At 40.8% G+C, this 22478-nt stretch overlaps 1 protein-coding gene across 2 annotated transcripts in view; it reads right to left on the reverse strand.

Annotated features, from left to right (window-relative positions):
- Positions 1-1985: 1985 nt before the first annotated feature.
- The window catches only part of frmd3 (FERM domain containing 3), a 77145-nt gene continuing 56652 nt past the window's right edge, over positions 1986-22478 (reverse strand). For both annotated transcript variants that reach the window (XM_034090694.2, XM_034090693.2), the window contains exons 12-15: positions 21723-21791; positions 21350-21474; positions 7510-7732; positions 1986-6967 (exon numbers count right to left, since the gene is read on the reverse strand). In XM_034090694.2, the coding sequence (XP_033946585.2) occupies positions 6487-6967; positions 7510-7732; positions 21350-21474; positions 21723-21791 (898 nt within the window). In that variant the 3' untranslated portion in view covers positions 1986-6486. The remainder of the gene's footprint in view (positions 6968-7509; positions 7733-21349; positions 21475-21722; positions 21792-22478) is intronic.

Raw genomic sequence — 22478 nt, forward strand, 5'->3', positions numbered from 1 at the left:
CCAGTAATTTACTGTAATTTTACAGCCAAACATTTTACAGTGCAGGCATCAATGGCTTATTATTTAGGAGGATATCATCCATTCTGACCACAACACTGTAAAGTCATGTGGGGACAAAAATCCCCAAACCTCCACCAAATGTCGGCACATTACAGTGTATCTTAAACTCTGAGTTATTAATAAAGTAACCCCATAAAACTGAAATCTCTAGAAAGTTTCTACACAAAGTGAAAAACGTCTCCAGCCCACAGGCGGTGAGGGACAGGCTGCTTCAGATTTACAGACACAGACTGCGAGGACGATGTCAACACACAGCTCGGTCAGGTCTGAGTTTTCAATCCTCAGATTCTTCCCTGATGAGAAAAGTTTCCTGTTTATGTGTAAACCTGTTTTGGTGATTCAGAACTTTGCCTCTGACCTACAGTGTTTAGAGAGCATGTGACGGTGCAGGTCTGGGTTATCTTACTGTATGTTTGTCCAGGGAGTGGTACAGTACACCGACGCAATGGAAGTATTTACCCCATGAGAACACACCATGTGCTGTGACACACACAGAAATCGTACTTGGAAATGTTCAGGACATCCCACGTACCTGTGTCCTTATTTTAAACAGCTAAAAGCTACTTTCTATACCCCCTTATTATTGCTGTGACTTTTTTTTAATCGTGTCTTAAGTATTGGCTGATGCTCAAACAATTTTTGTAATCTCTTTCTGATTTGTGTGCAGCAGGCGGACTCACAGAGTGTGTGATTGGTGACCCGCAGCTCTGTGAACAGATGTCTGTGAGGCAGCAGAGAAGATGTTTAGTCCATATACAGTCTATGGTTTAGTCACACTTCATCAGGCAGAAACAACCAGCAGACACACACAGGGACACCTGCTGGCTTACAGGAGTATAACAACACATTATGACTAAAACAAAAATATATTGAAAATCAAAGCCCTCTCTTTTAAATTCTCTGCTACAAATTCTTATGAAAAACTTCAATACAATTGGATGTTCATGCATTTGATCAATGTGATGCAGATTAACAATATTATATGACGAAAAGGGCAAGAATTAAGATTTATTACGCTGTATTTTTCAGTGTGTTTACAATTCCCTGCACCTGTAAGGGTAAACAAAGAATTAAATATTAATATTCTATTAGGCGTTAAGAGTTATGATGTTAAGGCTTGAAATTAAAATAAATGATTAGATGTTATTTAAAAATACTTTCATAAGACCTTTCTGACTCCTCCATCCATCTTTTATCTTTGACACTCGTGACAAACTCTTTAATATAAAACTTAACTCTTTTTGTAACATGCTCCAAAAACAGAAAGTCTTAACCTTAAGATAAGCATAATGAGCACAAGGTTTACTAAGAAAAATTATTAGTACAAGTACACACACAGAACTCGTTCTCTGGCTCTACTAAAAATCCCCTTTATTTTATGACTTGCTGCAGTATCCGATTAAGTGGGAAAGGAATTTCAAACAAAGATCCCTTAAATGAAACAGAAGCAAATTTGTGATTAAATGTAGCTGTTCATATGACTTGTTGATGAATTTGCTATTACATTTCATAAACTTACCTTTAATGGAGAAGTAAAACAGTAAGATATTCCAAAATGTTAAAGGTGGGGTAGGTAAGTTTGAGAAACCGGCTCGAGATACACTGTTTGTTATATTCCATGGAATGCTCTTAACATCCCGATAGCAATGAATATCTTAAGTGCTTTGACAAAAAATCCATAAAAAAATGTCATCTGTGGAAGAGCCGTAGTACTATAAAAAGCATGACCAATCATCTGAGCCAGCCCGGCTAAAATAACTGGATGGCCTACCTGCCTATCAGCCTTCCATCTGTGCACACACTTATCTCGTGCCCTCATTGGTCATGTGCACGTTCGTGTGTGTTGGAGGAGGGGCTCTGTAAGGAAGTGGCACATTTTTTTATCAAGCTAACGGTCGTGTAAAATGATCCACACATTAGGCGCCTTATTTCAATATATATTCATTAGGGAGCTTTATTGTGGCAGTATTAACATATAAAACAATTCATGTTTTCTGTTATAACATACAAACATTCAAAATGTTCACTTCACAAAGTTCATAAGGCTTGGTTGTCCCAGAAGAGAGGGAGCCATTACTTAGGGTTTTTTTTCTTATTCTTCTCAAATTAAATCTCCCAGAGTTTCTTATTAAAAGAGACTTAATGACAACAAAAAATTATAATAAATGATCTGACTGACCGTTAGAACAAAAAATCATTTGACTAACGTCCAAAAACAACAAAGTGACCGTGCAAGAGAATCTGCTACTGTACATGCCCACACAACACTGAAATAACATAAACAGCTTATTTTTTATCTTGTACCATGTGATGTCCAATAGTTTTGCATATAGTAGACCTGAGTTCAAATATTTAAAATCTTAAATAAATTCATCAAAAGCAGAATGTGTGTAATGGGTTCGAACAGCGTTGAATTCTGAGTGTAGTCTGTAAAGCCTTTAGTTTAATTTCCATTGATAATTAAAGGCAGGTTATTACATTTAAGGTTTGTAAATACTTGACTCATGTCAGGAACTCAGCACTTATACCTCATATGACATCAACTGGGGTGTGAACTTAGTGATGTTTTAATCACAGTTTTATGTAAGCACAGGCCACAGAAGTTGTACGCTTGGTCCGTCTATATGCTGTAAAACACAGAAACTCAAATAGCTCAAAACAAGAGCTGAATCTCAAAGGAGTACAATTCCCCTTTAAACTCATTAAACTGAAAAAATTAGCTACAACTTTTGTTGTTTGCAATGAGTTTAGGTTGAAAGTGAACATCTTTACAAGTAATGATTTAAAATGAATTCAATTGATTCAGTTAATAGCATGCTCCGTTAGCAATGAGGTGCAGGTGTTAGCATTTAGCTTCTGACTAAAATGATTTATGCACACAGCAAAAGCACAATTAACGAACTAGTCAAATATTTTAGATCTGCTCTTTAAGAGATGGTAAAAAATGTTTTCCAAGCAAACAGTATTTTTGTGATGAGACACATTTTTTTGGGTTGATTAACTGAGAGGAAGCTAACAGAATAAGCAACTACATGTATTCAGTCTTGTCAATTCAATTGTTAAAATGAAGAAAAACCACACTGCATGACGTGTTTTGTTTTTTTAAATGAGGTCACAACATTTTTAAAATGACCTCCTTTCAGTAAAACAGAGAGAACATGCAATTGTCTACGATGGTCAAGACAGCCAAGCCTAAATCTAGATCGCTTTATATATGGACAAGACACGCAGAGGGAAGAAAGAGAGGATTATTTTTTTGCCACAACTATAAACACAGTATTTACAGATGAAGGCATGCCGTTTACATTGAGAGGTCAGAGTGAGATACCCTGGGTTAGCTGTGTGATGATGAAGCACAGAAATAAAGGACCAAAGCCAGAACGCTATGTTTATACAGCTGTGTACATGAAGCCTATACAGAAGAACTTCTATTTAAAATTTACTGGGAATATCTCAAGCATTTTGGTGCATGTGCATAGCGGATGAGCAACAGTTAAATATGAAGACGGGATGATAGTTCACGATGCTATCCCACTTTGTTAGTTATCATGGGATGGTGGTATTATTTAGCAGTGCATTCAGATCAGCTTCACCCACTACAGTGAAACTCAGAGCCTGTGATGTTAAATGCAAAATGTGGTCTTGATAGTGGTTTGGCCCTTTGCTTGGTTTCAGTAGTGATACTCCGTGAATATGCTGTAATAGGAAAATAAATACTTTGTCCCAAGTTAGCTTGTTTCTGTTGTTACTGCATATTATCTACATGCATAAAGCTTGTTGATTCATACGGTTCACACTGCTACACAACAACACAGCTGATCATATGAGGCAGAGATATTGTTTGGGTTCAAATGAGAGGCTTTTGATGGTGATGTGCACTGCAGAGGCCTCTGTAGCAGTTGAGATTGTGGAGATATTCTGAAAATAAAAGTATGAGTTCAGCTTTTTAAGAGCCTCAAACAGTGTCAGAGCGTTTTGAGAAAGAGATCAAGACTCATGTTGCTACTCCTGTTTTGATCAGCTTAAATGAATAGATAAAGCAGTAGAGCTTCAGCTATGATGGTCAAACTGCAGGTACCGGCTCTCAACAGTAAATACTTTTTAGGTAATATGTTTGGATGCATATGACATGGAGTGTAGTGTTGCTACAATAACACAGGCAATCTGCAGCTGTATTTATGTCTTGCTACAGACTTGGTAAAAAGACATAGTGTTTATATATTCAAAATAGCATAATGCAAGAAGACATGTACTGTATGAATGCTAGGCATAAACTATATGCTGTGATTAGATGTGTTTTTCCTTTCTTTTTTAGACATATAATTGTTATTTTGAACATAAACTGCTAATTCCCTTTCCTGATAAATGTAATTCAAATTGAACTACATTTCAAACAGAACTTTTTTTCTTCGTTTTTTTTGCATCTGTTTTCATTTGATCTGAAGTAACTCTCATCGCTGTAACTCTCTGTTTTTTCTCCATGCAGAGCCAGGACACTGTTACTGACAGGCACTGTCGGATTGAAACAAAACCACTAGTACAGCCTTTAGTTCCCAAAATTGAAATTTCTACTTTTAGACATTTTAAAATAAAACCTTTTCAGTATCTTTGATGGCGCTGCTCCAAATTCCTTCACACAGAAACACCCTTGTGCGTGAACACATCTATGTCATCAAAACCAGAATCTTCAAACATCTTGTTCAAACATCCTCCCCATCTAAAACTTGTTAGTGACTCACACCAAAATGATAGAAATGTATGTATTCTGTTTAAGGGTATAAACAGTTGCGGACATTTAAATTATGCTCAGCATGATGTTCTCACAGATCTTCTTTAATAATGGCTACAAATCATCTCTAATTTGATTTAGTGATTAAAATACTTAAATTAAATACCTGCCACTGTAGTACTGCACAAGATTGACACCATCAGTTTTCCAATCATGTGTCACATATGAGCAGTATATTTGGAATACACAAACATTTTCCTCTGGGAATCTTAAGTGTACCATCATCACTTTGAATCTGAGACCATCACAGAGCTGTCCTAACAGTAGCCTCCCATGGACTGAACAAATGACCCCAAATCTCTATTCGACCCACCTTTACTCACACATAACTTTTCATCACAAGCCTACAGGTCACCTTGTCCTTCTTTAGCATTTTTTTCAAATACTCTTATGTTCAAACTGACTTAAAACACACAGAGATGCACTACTACTGACTTAACATGTAGTTCAGAAGACATTTAAAAGTTCAACAAAACACAAGTTTTATCATGATGATGAACAGAAGGTTTCTCTCCTCTGTTGCCCTCCCATTTCCAAAATGACATCACGTAATCTGAAACAGTTTTAATCTGTGATCTGTGTAAAAGATTTGTGCTATAGCCTCTGTAGGAAAACTCTAGGGAGCTACGGAGGCAACACATGCTGACAGTGCTCTTAAAAAATATCTTAAATTTCTCAACGCCCATCACCCCGATAAACTTTAATAAATGTGTTTGTTTTTTTACTCTTTTGTAAAGTCTTAATTTCAAAATAAGCTCAAAGTAGATCCTCTGACTGAAAAATTCCTGAAAGGTCTGGATCACATAAAAATGTACAAAATGTTAAAAACAACTTATTTAAGATTGGTTTTATATTATCAATATTACTCTTTTGTTTTTAAATATATATATAATGTACCTCTGACTGTGGCTTTTGTTGCGTTCAGTGACAAATCAATAATTTCTCTCCCCCGTCCACTCCGTCATGACTGACAGGCTCGGTGACCAATCAGGTGTTCCATTCTGTGGGCGAGAAACAATCAGAATGGTTTGTCATATTTACCAGAGTCATTGCATCAGCTAGTCAGCATCAGGAGTGAACAGACCTTTAAAAATAGTACCAACCATTTGTATCCTGCATGCTTCTCTGGATCTTTTTGTGAGTTTATCTGTCCATGACTTCCCTTATTTTTATTTTCATAAAAGTCTCCCTTTTGCACGTTTGTCTTTGAAAACTTGCAGCATTTCTTGTCCTTTCTTTTCTGTTTATCACTGCCAAAAGTGTCTTAACAAGTGACTGGATCCCAAATGTTAGTTCTCTATTACTCGTTTTTGTTCAATAAACTTAAATATGCTGCGAAAGGGGTGAAACAAATCAACTTGTTTCTGTATTATTCAATTTGGAAACAATGTATTATAAAAGGCATGACAGCACATCTTTATCAGGCCTTTTTACAAGACAACCGGACAACTGGAATTGTGTGAGCCCTCATCAAAGATCCATTGCAACTGCTCAAAAAATAGGTCTGAAACAAGTGAAATCATTTCACCCATTTGGCAGACTGGTTCAGTTGTTGTAACTGAATTTAAGATTAAATGACATGTTAAGACAGACATTTGGGCACATGTGTTTCCCCCTGCAGTGACTCCTCTAGCTCCTCAGTCTGACCACAGGTTCTCCATGGCCATGCTGATCCTGCACAGGATCCAGCGCCGGAGCGGGCAGTAGTACTCGTAGTGAAACTGCTCAAACTCCGGCGTCTGGCGGATCTCATGGAGGAACGACACGTCAATGTCAGACTCCAGCAGCAGCAGCAGAGTGGGCACAGTGACAAGCAGCACGCCCATGACAACGGCAACAAAGCGGGCTACGCTCAGCAAGCAAGCATTGACTCTCTCATTGGACGACAGTAGGCGCAGGCTGCTGGTCAGGACCCCCCCCATCTGACTCCTGGTAGCCAGACGGGTGCGCTCATAGGCCCGGTCCCGCTCCCTGTCGGCCTCCAGCTGGGCCTGGATGTCGGGGTCTGCATGGAGCTCCCTCAGCATCCGGGCGGGGCTCTGCACCGGGGAGGAGAAGAGCAGGTCCACCCCTCCCTGACTGTCCTCCACTGGGGTGGGCAGCATGCTGGCACAAGGGCTGCATGGGGAGGGGAGATATTTGAAGAAAAAACAATGTTATTGTAAGTAGGATTGAACCAGGGACAAACAAGAAGAATAAGGGAAGTTTAAAAAATGGTGATTTCGGAGCTGGCCTTTTTTTTTGTGTGCAATAACAAAGGTAGGTTTTAAATCGTAAGCGAGACAAGCACACATATACTGTACTGTACATGTTGCTACATAAATGCCAGAATCAAAAAACATTGCGAGGCAAGTAAGGCCAAACATCCGGGATATATGAAGAGATGCCAACCACTTTTGTGCTTTGTTTCAAATTCAAACTTGAGGAATGCAATCTGTTCATAGCTGTGGTGTTTATATGTTGTACACAGCATGTACCTGAAATGCAACATATCTAGTGTGACTCACTGTTTATCTATTAAAAGGGGGTATTTGTATTAACTCTTCCATCTAACTATTTCTTCCTGCTTCAGCCAAAAACGATGGTTATGGAGGCAGTTAAAAACAATGAGCTGAAAGAGAAGACTCATATTTCATTATAGCTACACAAATCCTATAGACCTGTAGGCAAGCTCAGAAATGGTCAGTGGTCCGCTGGCGTCATCGTCTTCCTCCACTTCATCTTCAGCTTTGGGCGTGTGAGGTTGGTGATTTGAGGTTTCCATGGAAACACGGGGAGGCTGCAGGTAATTTCTTCTCTCAGTACTTTGCTGCTCTGCGTCTGGTGGAGCAGGTGAGGGTTCGAGAGGAGACAACAGGACAGAGTCCTTCACAGCAACAACAGCTGAGGAGGGAGAAACAAACAGGTCTTACATTACATCCATCCATCTTCTCCCGCTTATTATCTTACATTAAATTTATACAAAAATCAGTTTGGAGGTAACTTGCGAATGTAGACTCCCAACAAGTTTTCCCAAGAGAAAGCAACATGAAATTGCATTCATCATAATAGTCAGACTGAAGAACATTCATACAACTGCTAATGTTTTTATATACATATTTATTTATATATATTTAAGTCTTATTTTATCTTTTATCCATCCATCCATCTTCTCCCGCTTATCCGTGGTCGGGTCGCGGGGGTAGCAGTTCCAGCAGAGAGCCCCAAACTTTATTTTCCCTGGCGACATCAACCAGCTCTGACTGGGGGATCCCAAGGCGCTCCCAGGCCAGCGAAGAGATATAATCCCTCCACCTGGTCCTAGGTCTACCCCTTGGTCTCTTCCCAGCTGGACGTGCCTGGAACACCTCCCTAGGGAGGAGCCCAGGTGGCATCCTTACTAGGTGCCCGAACCACCTCAACTGGCTCCTTTCGACGCGAAGGAGGAGCGGTTCAACTCCGAGTCCCTCCCGGATGACTGAACTTCTCACTTTATCCCTAAGGGAGACACCAGCCACCCTGCGGAGAAAACCCATCTCGGCCGCTTGTATCCGCGATCTCGTTCTTTCGGTCATGACCTATCCTTCATGACCATAGGTGAGGGTAGGAACGAAAATGGCCTGGTAGACAGAGAGCTTTGCCTTCTGGCTCAGCTCTCTTTTCCAGTGAGTGCTGAAGGTCGCAGACCTATGAAGCCATTAGAACCACATCATCTGCAAAAAGCAGTGGTGCAATCCTTAGTCCACCGAACTGCAGACCCCCTCTCCCACGATTACGCCTCGAAATCCGATCCATGTATATTACAAACAGGATTGGTGACAAAGCGCAGCCCTGGCGGAGGCCAACCCTCACCGGAAATGGGTCCGACTTACTGCCGAGGACCTGGACACAGCTCTCGCTTTGGGAGCACAGAGATTGGATGGCCCTGAGTAGAGACCCCCTCACCCCATACTCCCGCAGCACCTCCCACAGTAACTCCCTGGGAACTCGGTCATACGCCTTCTCCAAGTCTACAAAACACATGTAGACCGGATAAGCGTACTCCCAGGCCCCCTCCAGGATCCTTGCGAAAGTAAAAAGCTGATCCGTCGTTCCACGACCAGGACGGAATCCGCATTGTTCCTCCTCAATCTGAGGTTCGACAATCGGCCTGACCCTCCTTTCGAGCACCTTGGAGTAAACTTTCCCGGGGAGGCTGAGTAGTGTGATGCCTCTGTAATTGGCACACATCCTCTGATCCCCCTTTTTGAAAAGGGGAACCACCACCCCGGTCTGCCACTCCTTCGGTACTGTTTCCGACTTCCACGCAACGTTGATGAGACGTGTCAACCATGACAGTCCCTCAACACCCAGAGCCTTCAGCATTTCCGGGCGGATCTCATCCACCCCCGGGGCTTTGCCACTGTGGAGTTGTTTGACGACCTCAGTGACCTCCCCCCGGGAGATTGGTGTTGATCCCCCGTCATACTCCAGCTCTGCCTCTAACATAGAGGGCGGAGTTGTCGGGTTCAGGAGTTCCTCAAAGTGTTCCTTCCAACGCCCTAACACTCCATCAGTTGAGGCCAACAACGTCCCATCCTTACTGTACAGCTTGGATGGTTCCCTGCTTCCCCCTCCTGAGGTGTCGGACAGTTTTCCAGAACAACTTTGGTGCCGCCCGAAAGTCCTTTTCCATGTCTTCTCCGAACTTCTCCCACACCCGCTGCTTTGCCTCGGCCACGGATGAGGCTGCTGCCCTTCGGGCCTGTCGGTACCTTGCAACTGCCTCGGGATTCCCCCGGGATAACAAATCCCTGAAGGCCTCCTTCTTCAGTCGGACGGCTTCCCTGACCACCGGTGTCCACCAGGAGGTTCGAGGGTTACCACCCCTTGAGGCACCTAGGACCTTGAGACCACAGCTCCCCACCGCGGCTTCGGTAATAGAGGCTTTGAACACTGACTCACTCTGGTTCAATGTCCCCAACCTCCACAGGAATACCCGAAAAGCTCCGCCGGAGGTTCCCAGTTCACCCAAACTACACGTTTGGGCTTACCAGGTCTATCCAGAGGCTTCCTCCACCACTCGACCCAACTCACCACCAGATGGTGATCAGTTGACAACTCCGCCCATCTCTTTACCAGAGTGTCCAAAACATACGGCCTCAGGTCCGATGATACGATAACGAAATCGATTATGGACCTTCTGCCTAGGGTGCTCTGGTACCATGTACAGTTATGAGCATCCTTATGTTCGAACATGGTGTTTGTTATGGCCAATCCATGACTAGCACAGAAGTCCAATAACAAACCACCACTCCAGTTCAGATCAGGGGGGCCGTTTTGATCTTTTATATACATTTATATTTTATATACATTAATTATTGTTTCTAGCAAGAAAAGTTAATATTATAATTGTTATACGCTATTAGTAATACTTTTTCTACGTTGTCCCTATTCCATTTTCCATATTTTAAACTATTCCAATAATATAAAGAATAAACTACAACTGTTGTTGATAGTTTGCTTTCATGGAGAAAATATTAAACCGTCACATTTCTTATTTTTTTTCTAAACTAGATCCTACAAAGCTTGAGCTAAGGATCTTAATGTTATATGATTGTTTATTTCCAATCCTAAATATATCAATATCAAACAAATACGTTCTCAAGTAATATCGATATGTATTTGTATTGGAGCTGTTGACAGCATCTCTACCTTAATCACTTTTTCCAAGTATGAGTAGTTTTTGGCACATCATGTTCATGAATGTGTCACAAACATAAAGCAGTTATTTTGTATGCAACTGGGACAAGGAGCCACTTTCAGAAGTACATTTTTAAGCTGCACTTGTACACAGTAGCCACAGGATGGCAGTCCTGTATTTTTTATGATAGAGAACCCACATATATCAACCTTAATACTGACATGTTAAATGCAAAATCTATTAACAATCAACCTTGATGAAATCCCTCAAATGTGAGAGGAAATAATATTGTAGGTTCACAGCAACTTGGTTATTTATATAACTGTTCTCATCTGCTTGGCTCCGAGAGAGTGCCGCAGCTTTAAGTCATCACATTTGGCCTACAGGTGCTGGCAGAGGACATTCACTGTGAGTTAGGGCTGCACGATTTGGGGAAATAATCTAATTGCGATTTTCCTGACAGATATCGCGATTTGATTTGCGATATTTGTTTTAAGCGACCCAACGGAAGTTTATTGTAAAATTCGGCCATATCTCCGGTTAGGAAGGTCATATCAACGTGCTCCTGCCTCTAGCACCCCCGCAGCCCGAGCTACGAGTGAAATAACTAAACTTACATGAAACTTCCGTTGGGTTGCTTTAAAGTCAAGCTTCAGTTTAAGATTCACCCTGTAATAGAAACATGTGATGGAGCATTACTAACCTGACTCAGATGGTTATTTTCACCAAACCATCTAGGAAAGATCCATTGGAAGCCATTTGGAAAGGGCAGGCACTTTAAAAAATACTTGACTTGAAGTGATTGAATCAATTTGTCTATCACCTTCTATCATGGGCTACTTCTGATTGGTTAACATTGGCTGGTACATATGGAGCACAGCACTTCTGATTGGTGTGGATGACTGACACACAAGAAGAAAAAAACGTGTAAAAAAATAAATAATCGCATCATTTAAAATCGCGATTTCGATTTAAAATCGATTAATCGTTCAGCCCTACTGTGAGTGTGAGTAGTTCAGTTCAGGCTGTGAATTGACTCCATTATACTGTTTTATCTGTTTTTCGAAACATCTCAGACTCATGTCACGTTTGTTTGAGCGTCAAGGCCAAACGGACTAATCAGTTACCATGCCAACTGATTCAACTATGAGTTAAGAGAAATTAAAGAAAGACAGAGATGGAGTGAGCAAAAAACTAGATGAGCGAAGGGTGACAGCTACCATGGCAACAGGGTCAACAAAAAATGCAACAAGTGCATGGACACAGACCTGAAATAAGAGGAGCAACTCAACACAGAAGTGAGGAAGCTGGCAGTAGTAATTGAACATTGCTTGTTTCTCTTCAAATATATTGTCATTTTAATTATTAAAAAGCAATAACTAAAACAGAAGCAGAATACAATGATAAGAATTAATTAGATACACAACAACTTTTTGCCAATCAACTCAAACAAAAAGCTGAAACCTCAAAACACAGATGAAAATAATCCTGATCCCTCCATCATCTGCTGCCTGTGCGTGAGGTGTGTGCTGAGAGCCGATCACATGACACTGCGTGAGTGGAAGGCTGCCAAACAATCAAATGTTCAAACCTACGGGCAATTTGGAGTTGTTTACCTAACATGCATGTCTTAGAACGGTGACTGTGGGCAGAAACAAGGGCAGCCCTTTCAGGTGGGCAGGTTAGAATAATTAGGGGCTTTATGTTGCCTGTGGTGTGAATGTGAGTGTGTGTCTCTGTCAGCCCTGTGATTGACCCATACAGGGAGCACCCCGCCTCTGAAGCACCCAGCGACCCTCATGAAGAAGCGTTTAAAGCTTGATGGAATAAAAAACAGAGAGAGAACAAAGAGGAAACTGTTAAGGTTCACCTCCAGGGGTAAGAAAACCTTGTTCAAAATCCCATTGCCCTTTGGACAATTTATGATAACACAAAATACAGACTTGTAACTAACTTTCTGTACAGTTTATGTGTCTCACTTCCTATGTCTCGCCAAGGGCTTTTCTTTTTAAACAATCTTATATTGTTTATTTCATATTTAGGTTTGTTGTGGCCTTAAACTAATACCACACTAGACATGTAAAAACATCTAGGGGGTTCTGCTAGCTCAGAAATGTTACAATTCATTCATAATTAATTAAAACCAGCAGCACAGAGAGAGTCCTGATGAATGTAGGTTTCATAGACAGCAGATATTTCAACAAAATGTTAGAACAATGTATTTAAAAGAGGGCGTTCATTTAGATAACCATGGTAAGATGAAGTTCCAAAACTACCGTGCTTCTAGTTTTTTTCCCCATGCTCTTAAAACACGTTATTGAATTTAGTTAAAAAATTATTTATTTTGACGCTCAGAAGATTATTTACGTTTTTATATACATCCCTATGTAAACCTGAGCTCACAAGAATAAACGGTGTTGTTCGAAGGAACACACAACAACAAAGTAACTCTGCTTACTTCACATTTCTAATAGTCTGCTTTCTGTCCTGTTAGCTCATATACAGGCCTCTCCCCAGAAGAGGTGATTCACACCACAAGGCGCTAGATTCCTGTGTGGCCAGCGTACACACAGAGCAGAAGTGTTGACAGACCTATTCATCTCGGTCATGCAACCTCATCATCCACGCCCAAACACCTTCAAAGTATATTTATCTGTGCAATTGTGCATGGGTGCAAGAATAGCGGCATCATTTACTCTGTGTTGTTTGTTTGCTCAGCTCTTCTCTTTGTCAGTTTGATTCCTCAACTCATGCAACTGAAGCAACACACAAGACCACTGATACTCAGGAGAGCCTACATATTAACGCTGACGTGTACAGTTTAAGGTGGAACAGGATCCACTGTAAAGCATCACTGCTAAACCATGATGAAGATTCAGTTTCGGGTCAAGGACACTTCAGCAGGATGGAGACACGCCTTCACAATGTGAGTGAAGGGGCACCCTGTTGTCCTTATCTTGATGTCAACATATTCCTTAAAAATAGTCTAGTTACCAATCTTCTTTACATCAAATGATCACTATTAAATAAAAACTGCATCAAAAAAGTCAGTATTCAGTCATCAAAACACTCAGAAAGCTTGAACCTCGGCAAAGGTTCATTAAGTGGACAACAAGGCTTATATCCAGTAACATTTTAAAGGGTTTGTTGGCCCCTGTTGGACCTGTCCACCTTGTTTCATGATAATCAGGCCAGTAGTTTTTCCGTAATGCTACTGACAGAAAGCCATAACGAAACGCTAACATTCTTGATAAGGCTTTAATCTTAAATGTGCCATTCCGTTTGCCTTTGTGAAACTACCCAAAATGTCTAGTTGTTTTTTTACAGAAATAATATTAAAGTTGATTATACAGTTTTGTAGAAGCTCTCTCTGTGTTGTGTCCCATTCAAACCTTCCATTCACAAATCTACCATGCAAATATTCCACACACACACACACACACACACACACACACACACACACACACACACACACACACACACACACACACACACACACACACACACACACACACACACACACACACACACACACACACACACACACACACACACACACACACACACACACAGTCTCTTGACAGTCTAAGGTCTATGTTTGACAGATTATAATCGTAATGAACCAAGCGGTTGCCACAACAAACCTAGCATCCCCTCTACTGGGCTGAACCGGCTCATACAATTACTACAAGTTTTAAAATAGCAGTGTAATCTAGTTCACATAATGTATTGAATTAAAAGAAATGTCAATGATACTTCACTGAATGCCAGTGAACTTTACTAAACCACGAGAGAAAAGACGCTCTATAATAATCTTGAACGTATCTTGATGAACTTCTGACACATATTTCTGCCTTTGCTTCCCAATCTTACTCTGTTCCAGTGTATTTCTCAGAAGTCCAGTACTTATCCCGGCGATGCGTCCCCCATGTCCCACCAGCCGTACGTATACATCCCGGGCCGTGTGATTGGCTATACGCAGATGCAGGCTCCTTCGTGTTGTAATCTTCACCTGGCACCTCAAGGCCTCAGACACTACTATCGATGAATCTCGTTCGTCCACAGACTCCCCGGGGTGGTAAACTTCAAGAGGTCCGGCCTGTCCCACCTCCATCCCCTCACCCTCACCCTCCAGCCTCTCTGGGGTCATGTCCAGCCCAAGTCCTGCTGCCCTTCCCTGGCTCCCGCAGCTCAGGGGGTCGCCTATGTTGGGGCACTCGCTAACTCCCAACGCCACACTGCTCTGCATGAGGCCGCCTCCAACATCACTGATGTTTCTGTGCTCAAGAACCTCCATCGTTCAGTCTGACGACCAACCTCTAACCCAGCTGTCTGCGGTGAGACCCCCACACCCTGAGTGAGCGGGCTGCCAGCTGAGATCTGAGGCTGGGAGGTCTACACATACACACTGAGAGAGATGGTGAGAGACATACACCAGACACATTCTCTCTCTCTGATACACAGACATGGCGGGCCCTCCTGTGAATGTCAGCGATGTTAACAAAGAGTGGAGGGGCATTAGAGGAGGATCAGGCCCAAAGCTGCTGTTTCTATATATAACCAGGTGGTCTTGCTGCAGAGGGGCAGCTAATCTAACTCTGATTACAAAGGCCTGACCCAGGGTGGGATTGGGATCACTTTCTGTTCCTCACAGCAAGTCTTTCTTTATCTCTGTCTTTTCCACGTCAGACTAATTTTCTTTTTCCCTTCACTATAAATCTATGATAAAACCTTCAATCACAAAAATAGATCTCTGCAAGCTTATTTTGTTACAGGCAGCTAACTCTGAAGGTTATCATTAACACACATCTTAATGGAAAGTAGTTTGCTTGATATAAAAATAAGACTTGTTGCATCTCTCCCAGGGTCTCATTTGATGTTTTGAGTGATAGGGGGAGTGAGGATGGACCCACAATTGTGAGATTCGAATAATAAGTCTAATCAATGAGTAATATCCGTAGCCAAAACATGACATAACCAGCGTGTGTGTGTGTGTGTGTGTGTGTGTGTGTGTGTGTGTGTGTGTGTGTGTGTGTGTGTGTGTGTGTGTGTGTGTGTGTGTGTGTGTGTGTGTGTGTGTGTGTGTGTTTGTGTGTATAGATTTCGATAGATAAGAAGGGGACAGGCTGTACAAACAGAACAAGGTCAGCACTGTCCTTGGGTCAGCTTCCTGTTTCCCCTCTAATGGTTGAGATTAGTGCTCTGAATTTAGACGTGATCTTGGACCATCTCGAGGACACTTTATCCCAAAGACCTTGCAGCAGCCTTCTTTAAACAGTCAGCGTCCCACTGTCTAAAAGTAGAGACATGCTCAATACAAACTGGTTTGAACAACCTGTCATCTATAGCCAGAAGAGTTCTGATATCTGTTATAAACAGCAACACCTGAAGGCAGTGTGAAAACCCTGCTGTCAGAGAAGATACGATTATTATTCAAATGGGGGAGGCTTTACTTGAGTTCATGGTGTTGCACTTGGTGGTACAATTAAATGTGACAGGAGCATCTGTGTGAAAAATGTAAAAACGAGTGATGGAGAGATAAATGTAAACCCTGCTTATTTTCTCATCTCCATATTAGAGCCCATTGCTGCTCCCTCCAGAAGGGGATTTCTGGAACTTTCTGGAACAACAATCAGACAAACAAACCCACTTCATGCCGCATGTGCCAATTGATCAAAGATGACAAAGTAAAAGGATTTTAACGACATAATGTTAAAACTTTGTTATTCTTACACATACAGTACAGTTCCTTTCGGTGTGAACATCTGGTCTCAACACCATGGACATGTTGGATAAGAGAAAAAGTGTGTGCTCTTTGACAGTTAATATGCCATATTTTAAGAGCACTGAGTACCGGTAGCTCTCTTTGTCAAAGGAATACTGCACTCCAAAATGATCAATTTAAATCACTTACCCTGGGTTATATTGAATACTTGAAAGAACACTTTGCATGCCTCCACAGTGAAATGGTGCCTGCTTAACAACGGCAACAACACAAAACATCTGCTTACAAACAGTCACACAACTTGTGCAGTCAAAGATAAATCTCATTTGGGAAGTAGTGAGCGACTACTGGAAAAATGAGACCTAGATAATACTACAAGAGATACTTCATACTTCAATTCTTTGTTCACCACAAAGGCATGGAAAAAAAACAACAGCGCAAAAAATGTCAAGTTCAAATTGGCAATAAGGGGTGAGTAATTGACGAGGAAATGGCCTGTTTAGGCGTCCCGGTAGCAGACTCGTAGAGGGAACCCATATATGAAAGCATTACTTCTTGATTCAGGGCATTAATAGGTGTTCAACAGTAACCAAAGCAACCAAAGCATAGCAAATCCTCGCCAAATTTGTAAATAAGCAATCTGTATGTAAAAAACCACCTGTATGTAAATTGTAAATAAGCCATCTGTATGTCAAATATGTCTTATATGTCTTAAATGATATGATGAATTGGAAATGGGGGACCCTGATGTAAACAAGACAAAAGTCTTTCTCTGGTCTGCATCCCCTTAACAATTGTATTTTTTGAGCTGTACTGTACTGTACCCAATATACAAGCTGTTAATAAACTTTTCAATCAATCAATCAATCAATCAATCAGACATCTAGCTTTGGATATTCTGCGTCACTCGAGGGGCTTTGACTGTTGGGGAAAAAATTAAGTCAGTCAATCAAAATCTGATGAGGCTCAAACAGAACATTTGAAATGTAAGATCCCAGGAAAACGATTTTTTTTTTTAGAAGCATAAAACAGTAGCAGGAACTGCGGCAGGAAACAAAGCATTGTCAAATTGAATCTTGTGTGTCTCAGTACTCCGCCTCTGTCCTGCATGAGGCTCTTGATTTGATGACTGCCTCCTACCCCTCCCAACCCAACCCACTGCCGGGATGCTTACTGCTGCAGCTCTATGACCCTCAGCCAAGAAGAATTGATTTTCCTCTAAATGGGAGAAGAGAAGATGAGAGAAAGACAGAGAGAAGAGGAGCGCTGGAAAAAGTGAGACGACGGCAGTAAATCCTGTCAGATAAAGTGCGATTGAGTTTGAAGAGAGTGATGGCACAGGAGCATGATGGTTCTCTACATGTGAAGGCCAAAAGGGCCGGGCTGGGGTCGATGTGTGAAAAATTGAGGGCGTAAGGAGGAAGGGAGAAAAAAGGGTGGGTTGTTAAAGATGGAGTGAATGAGTTTACAGGAGAGGACACTGAAAAAACTGAAACATTGACTTTAATTAAGTGTATTTTGTCAACAGTTTTCACTATATTAGACTAGTTGAAAGCAATAATATTAAGTTTAAATAAAAAAATATTTTCAACTTAATATTATTGCTTTCAACAAACCTAATACAGTGGTGTGAAATGTGTTGACATAATACATTTAATTAAAGTCAACGTTTCAGTTTTTTCAGTGGAGGGGAACACTACATGTGGAGTCCTGTGTGCAGGGGATGGATGGATTAAGACACAACACAGCAGCAATAACTCAGTAGTGTGGCAAGGCTTTTTGCAACACACAGTTTAAAGTTTTGATTGGATTTACGCACAATAATGTCTGTAAACTGTGTTTGGCTGCCAACATAGATGATAGAAACTGGACTGGGTTGTTGAAACGTGTCTACAGTACCGTGCGCTCACTGACAAGCAACAGAGAGTTTTTTTTAGAGGCACTTTTTTGCCTTTGTTTATGAGGAGAATCTTCAGTACTGCCACCTCCTCTGCATGTGGCGGGGTAAACTTTGATACCCTCCTATAAAGATAACGGTACATTTTAGTGAGGGCTCTGTGACAAACCTCCCCCTGCCTGCTGTTTGTGCTTAGAAACACGTTCACATAACATTCATGTTCAACAAGATTTCCTCACCCTGAAAATGATGGCATTTCTCTAATGCGGGTGTTACATAAATATTGAGCAATTGAGAGTAATCACGACTGTCGACAGTTTGTAAGGGTGACACGACAGTTTTTTATCTGGTAGTATAATTATTATGGGCTTAGATCTGTCTCATAAATATTTTTGTGAACATAAAAATAATTTTTGTGTAAATATGTGATTTGTAAATGTAAAACATGATCCACAAATGCATTGAAAAAATTTGCAAACTCACAAATACATTTGCAGATTGTAAAACGGATCTGCAAATACGCAAAATATTTTCACAAATAAAAAAAAGATCTGTGAATACTATAATTCATTTACAAATAAACAAAAGGAATTAGTGAATATCTCCTTAACATTGACAACTTTCGATCAGGCATTTGTGAATCCATTTTGTCTTTGTCAACCAAAAATGTGCTTGTGGATCTCAAAGCACTTCACATCTTATTAATCGGCCTAGTTTTACCTTACCAGTGCAGTGGTAAGGTAAATGTTGTAATATTCATTGTGTATACTGTGTATATACACTTCCTGTGTATTGCTTTTATTTGTATTTAATTGTGGGACAAATCTAAGCCCATAAATTATGTACTAAAAACAAATCCACTTTTTACGTGGTTCTCACAGAACAGCAACCATTCAAACCCATGATGATCTTATAGGATATGATGGACTGCTGGAGATTAATGTTAAAATTAGCACTTAAACATCTGGAGAATATAAAACATAAACTTTGAAGCAACAAAACATCTTATAATAGAACACTGACAACGATTGACGGCAAGATTGTTTGTTTTTTACTTATAATAGTTGAAAAGGACACAAATCATATTAATAAACACGATTTTTTTGATGTGGGAGTAATATATGATGGTGGAGTATTTTTTACAGAAGGAATAATAACTTTTAACTGATTTATTGTTAACACCTGGTTTTCTTAATTTGAAAAAACGAAACGATGCCCTTGCCATACTCAATAGAAGACAGACACTATCTTTACATCACTTTTTCCTTGCCTCTTTCCCCCTCTCTTATATCCAATTTTTCCGTAATCAAACCTTCCAATTGTCTCTCATCAACCCTTACTTCCTCCTACTATGTTCAATCGTGGAGAACATCCATCACCATCAGTTCATGCTATAAGCCCTACAATCTATTTTCTCCACTCCCGTATTCTCTCCATCTTTTTGAAATGCTCTCTTAACATCTCCGCTCTAGTGTTGTCTTGTGTAATCAATCCCTGTGCTCTTCCCTACTTGCTTTCTTCTCCTTCTACAACACGATTTATGCTTCAATCAGATAATAGGTTGCAGTAGAGAGTGTCAGGATTAATAACTTAGAGAACAAGCGACAGAGAAAAACGATAACCTGCTAAAGAAAAATGGCACAGGGGAAACATTTAAACCCACAGCGTTGCGAGTACTTTTTATCGACTACATAAATCTACTAGGGGAAGGTGGTATCCTGGGGAAAAACCCTTAACTACCAACTACTCTGTGCTGCTTGATTGGGTTTTGCCTCATCAGAGCCGACTCTTTACCCTCTCATGGGGAGAAACTGATCCAGGTTCAGCTGTGAGCCCCGTGTCGACAGGCCAGCTGGGCTGATGGAGAGCTTTACTAAAATATCCCATACGAAATACCCCAATGGCTACATACGCCTACATATACTCTAATTAGCTGCAAAAACATTTCCTAGAAAGAACTATGTAATATAGCACTAATGGTTAATAGACACTGTTTCGGGTCAATCTTAACTTTAAGGTTACGTTTTTAAGTAATCTGCTAAAACATGAAAGTGTGTAATTTGTCTACAGGAAAGTAAACAATTCAACACAAAATAAAAAACGTAAAATAATAAACAAGCAATTCATGGTTATTAACTAGGGTTAGAATTAAGCGTCTTTTCTAAAAAATATCCTGTTTTCACTAAAATATTTTACCAAATTACTTTTAGGGAATTTATAAGGAACTAGTGAAATGAGCTGTCGACATTCTCAAAAGCTTTAAAAGAAATGCTATAAATAGGCCAAAACGCAAAGGAGAAAAAGGGTTGCATATTATGCAAACAGGAGAATACGAGGATGTGAACAGAGACAGACTCCTTTGGGACCAACTCATTTCTAATTGGGTTTTCATTAATGATAAGACAAGCTTGCTCTCTTTCTGTGTACCTTCCTCTGTAAAACACACACAAAGTCAGACACAGACACACAGAGGCATGGTGGTGTACTCAGGGAGGATCATGGGAAGGGTATTTTTAGCATGCTGCTATTGGTGTCTCCAGGGAGACAAGACAGGGAGCATCTGCTGCTCAATTAACGCTTTCTGTCCGAGGGACGTGTATGTGCCTCATCATACACAAGGGAGACCCCATGTGACTTTCCGGAGGTCTGTGGCAGGAGGGCATGGGCGTGCGTGCGTGCGTGCGTGCGTGCGTGCGTGCGTGCGTGTGTGTGTGTGTGTGTGTGTGTGTGTGTGTGTGTGTGTCCTAGCATTACTATACTTGTGGGGACCTAAATCTGTTTACATAGTCACGTGTGGGGACTCGCCGCCCTTATGTGGACAAATTGGAGGTCCCCATGAGGGGAATCATTCATTTTAGGGTGAAGACTTGGTTAGGTTTAGGGTTAGGGTTAGGTTAAGGGTTAGGGTTAGGCATGTGTTGGTTATGGTTAAGGTTAGGATAAGTCTCCAGGACATGCATGTAAGTCAATGTAATGTCCCCTGAAGTGATATATACACGGAATGTGTGTGTGTGTGTGTGTGTGTGTGTGTGTGTGTGTGTGTGTGTGTGTGTGTGTGTGTGTGTGTGTGTGTGTGTGTGTGTGTGTGTGTGTGTGTGTGTGTGTGTGTGTGTGTGTGTGTGTGTGTGTGTGTGTGTGTGTGTGTGTGTGTGTGTGTGTGTGTGTGTGTGTGTGTGTGTGTGTGTGTGTGTGTGTGTGGAGTCGGTAACATCCTACCGTTGTCTGCGGCCGTCTCTTCGTATTCGTTGGTGGAGGGCAGTGCAGGTACCAGCGGCTCCATGTTCATGATGAGGTTTTTATGGCTCAAAGAGTTATAACTTCGACTCTGACCAAACTGGGCTCTGAAATCACAACAAAATACACTGACTACTCTGTGATAGGAAAGATGTTTATTGTCTTGGGTAATCAAAGCATAACTCCACAATTCACAGGCTTTTTTGCACATTTTGTTCCCCATACGTGGATTATTATTAGACTGTTTGTACTTGTATCCCTCAGTAGTAAAGTATTACTATAAGTAAGCAGACATGTACTTTAATAACGGTAACTAACTGTAAGAGAGTGTAGGTGAAATGTGACTTGTGCTTACCTGCGTACTTCTGGTTGCTCTCTCTTTATCTTAGAGCTGGCTTCTATCACCTCCTTGGCTACTCGTCCACTAACACACATTCGTGGCGATAAAAGACAAGAGTTGCAAATTCTGTATACCATCACAAAGAGCTTCACAAAATAAAATAAGATTAAATTAAAACTACTAAGGCCATGGTTATGCTGAAGGGGCAATACTGTGCACAGAAACAAATCTAAAGAAAGGTTAATAACTTCTTGTTTTAAATTGATAAACATACAGACAACTAAGACTTCATAGATTTAATAAGGTTTCAATCGGTCTCATATTGTGTTCCACCACTGGTGGAATATAACAAACTAGATGTACTCAAGTAAATACTTTTTTGTAATACTTCCATTTCATGCATTCACTTAAAGTGCACCTATCATGCTATTTTAAGGCATATATTATGGGTCTCAGATATAAAAACATGTCTGTGATGTGTTTTGCTCAAAATACAAACAGATCATGCATTTTAGAAATCCCTCATCCCTCTTTTTCAACCCTGTTAGATAAACGCGGATTTTGGGTCCTTAGCTTGAAAAAAAAAAAAAAAAGAGGAGGAGGAGGAGGCGGAGCTAATGCCTGATTAGAATTCTACCAGAGATAAAGTAAAATTCTGCTGTGATAAAACGCCATCATGTTCTAAACCACATCAAGGATTATTTCTGAAACAGTATGGAGCTCAAATGCTTTTTCTCTTGCAGGTTTATCACAAGGGGAGTTCCTTTTTTT

This window comes from Pseudochaenichthys georgianus, chromosome 9 (genome assembly GCF_902827115.2).
Source record: "Pseudochaenichthys georgianus chromosome 9, fPseGeo1.2, whole genome shotgun sequence".
NCBI classification, from domain to species: domain Eukaryota; kingdom Metazoa; phylum Chordata; class Actinopteri; order Perciformes; family Channichthyidae; genus Pseudochaenichthys; species Pseudochaenichthys georgianus.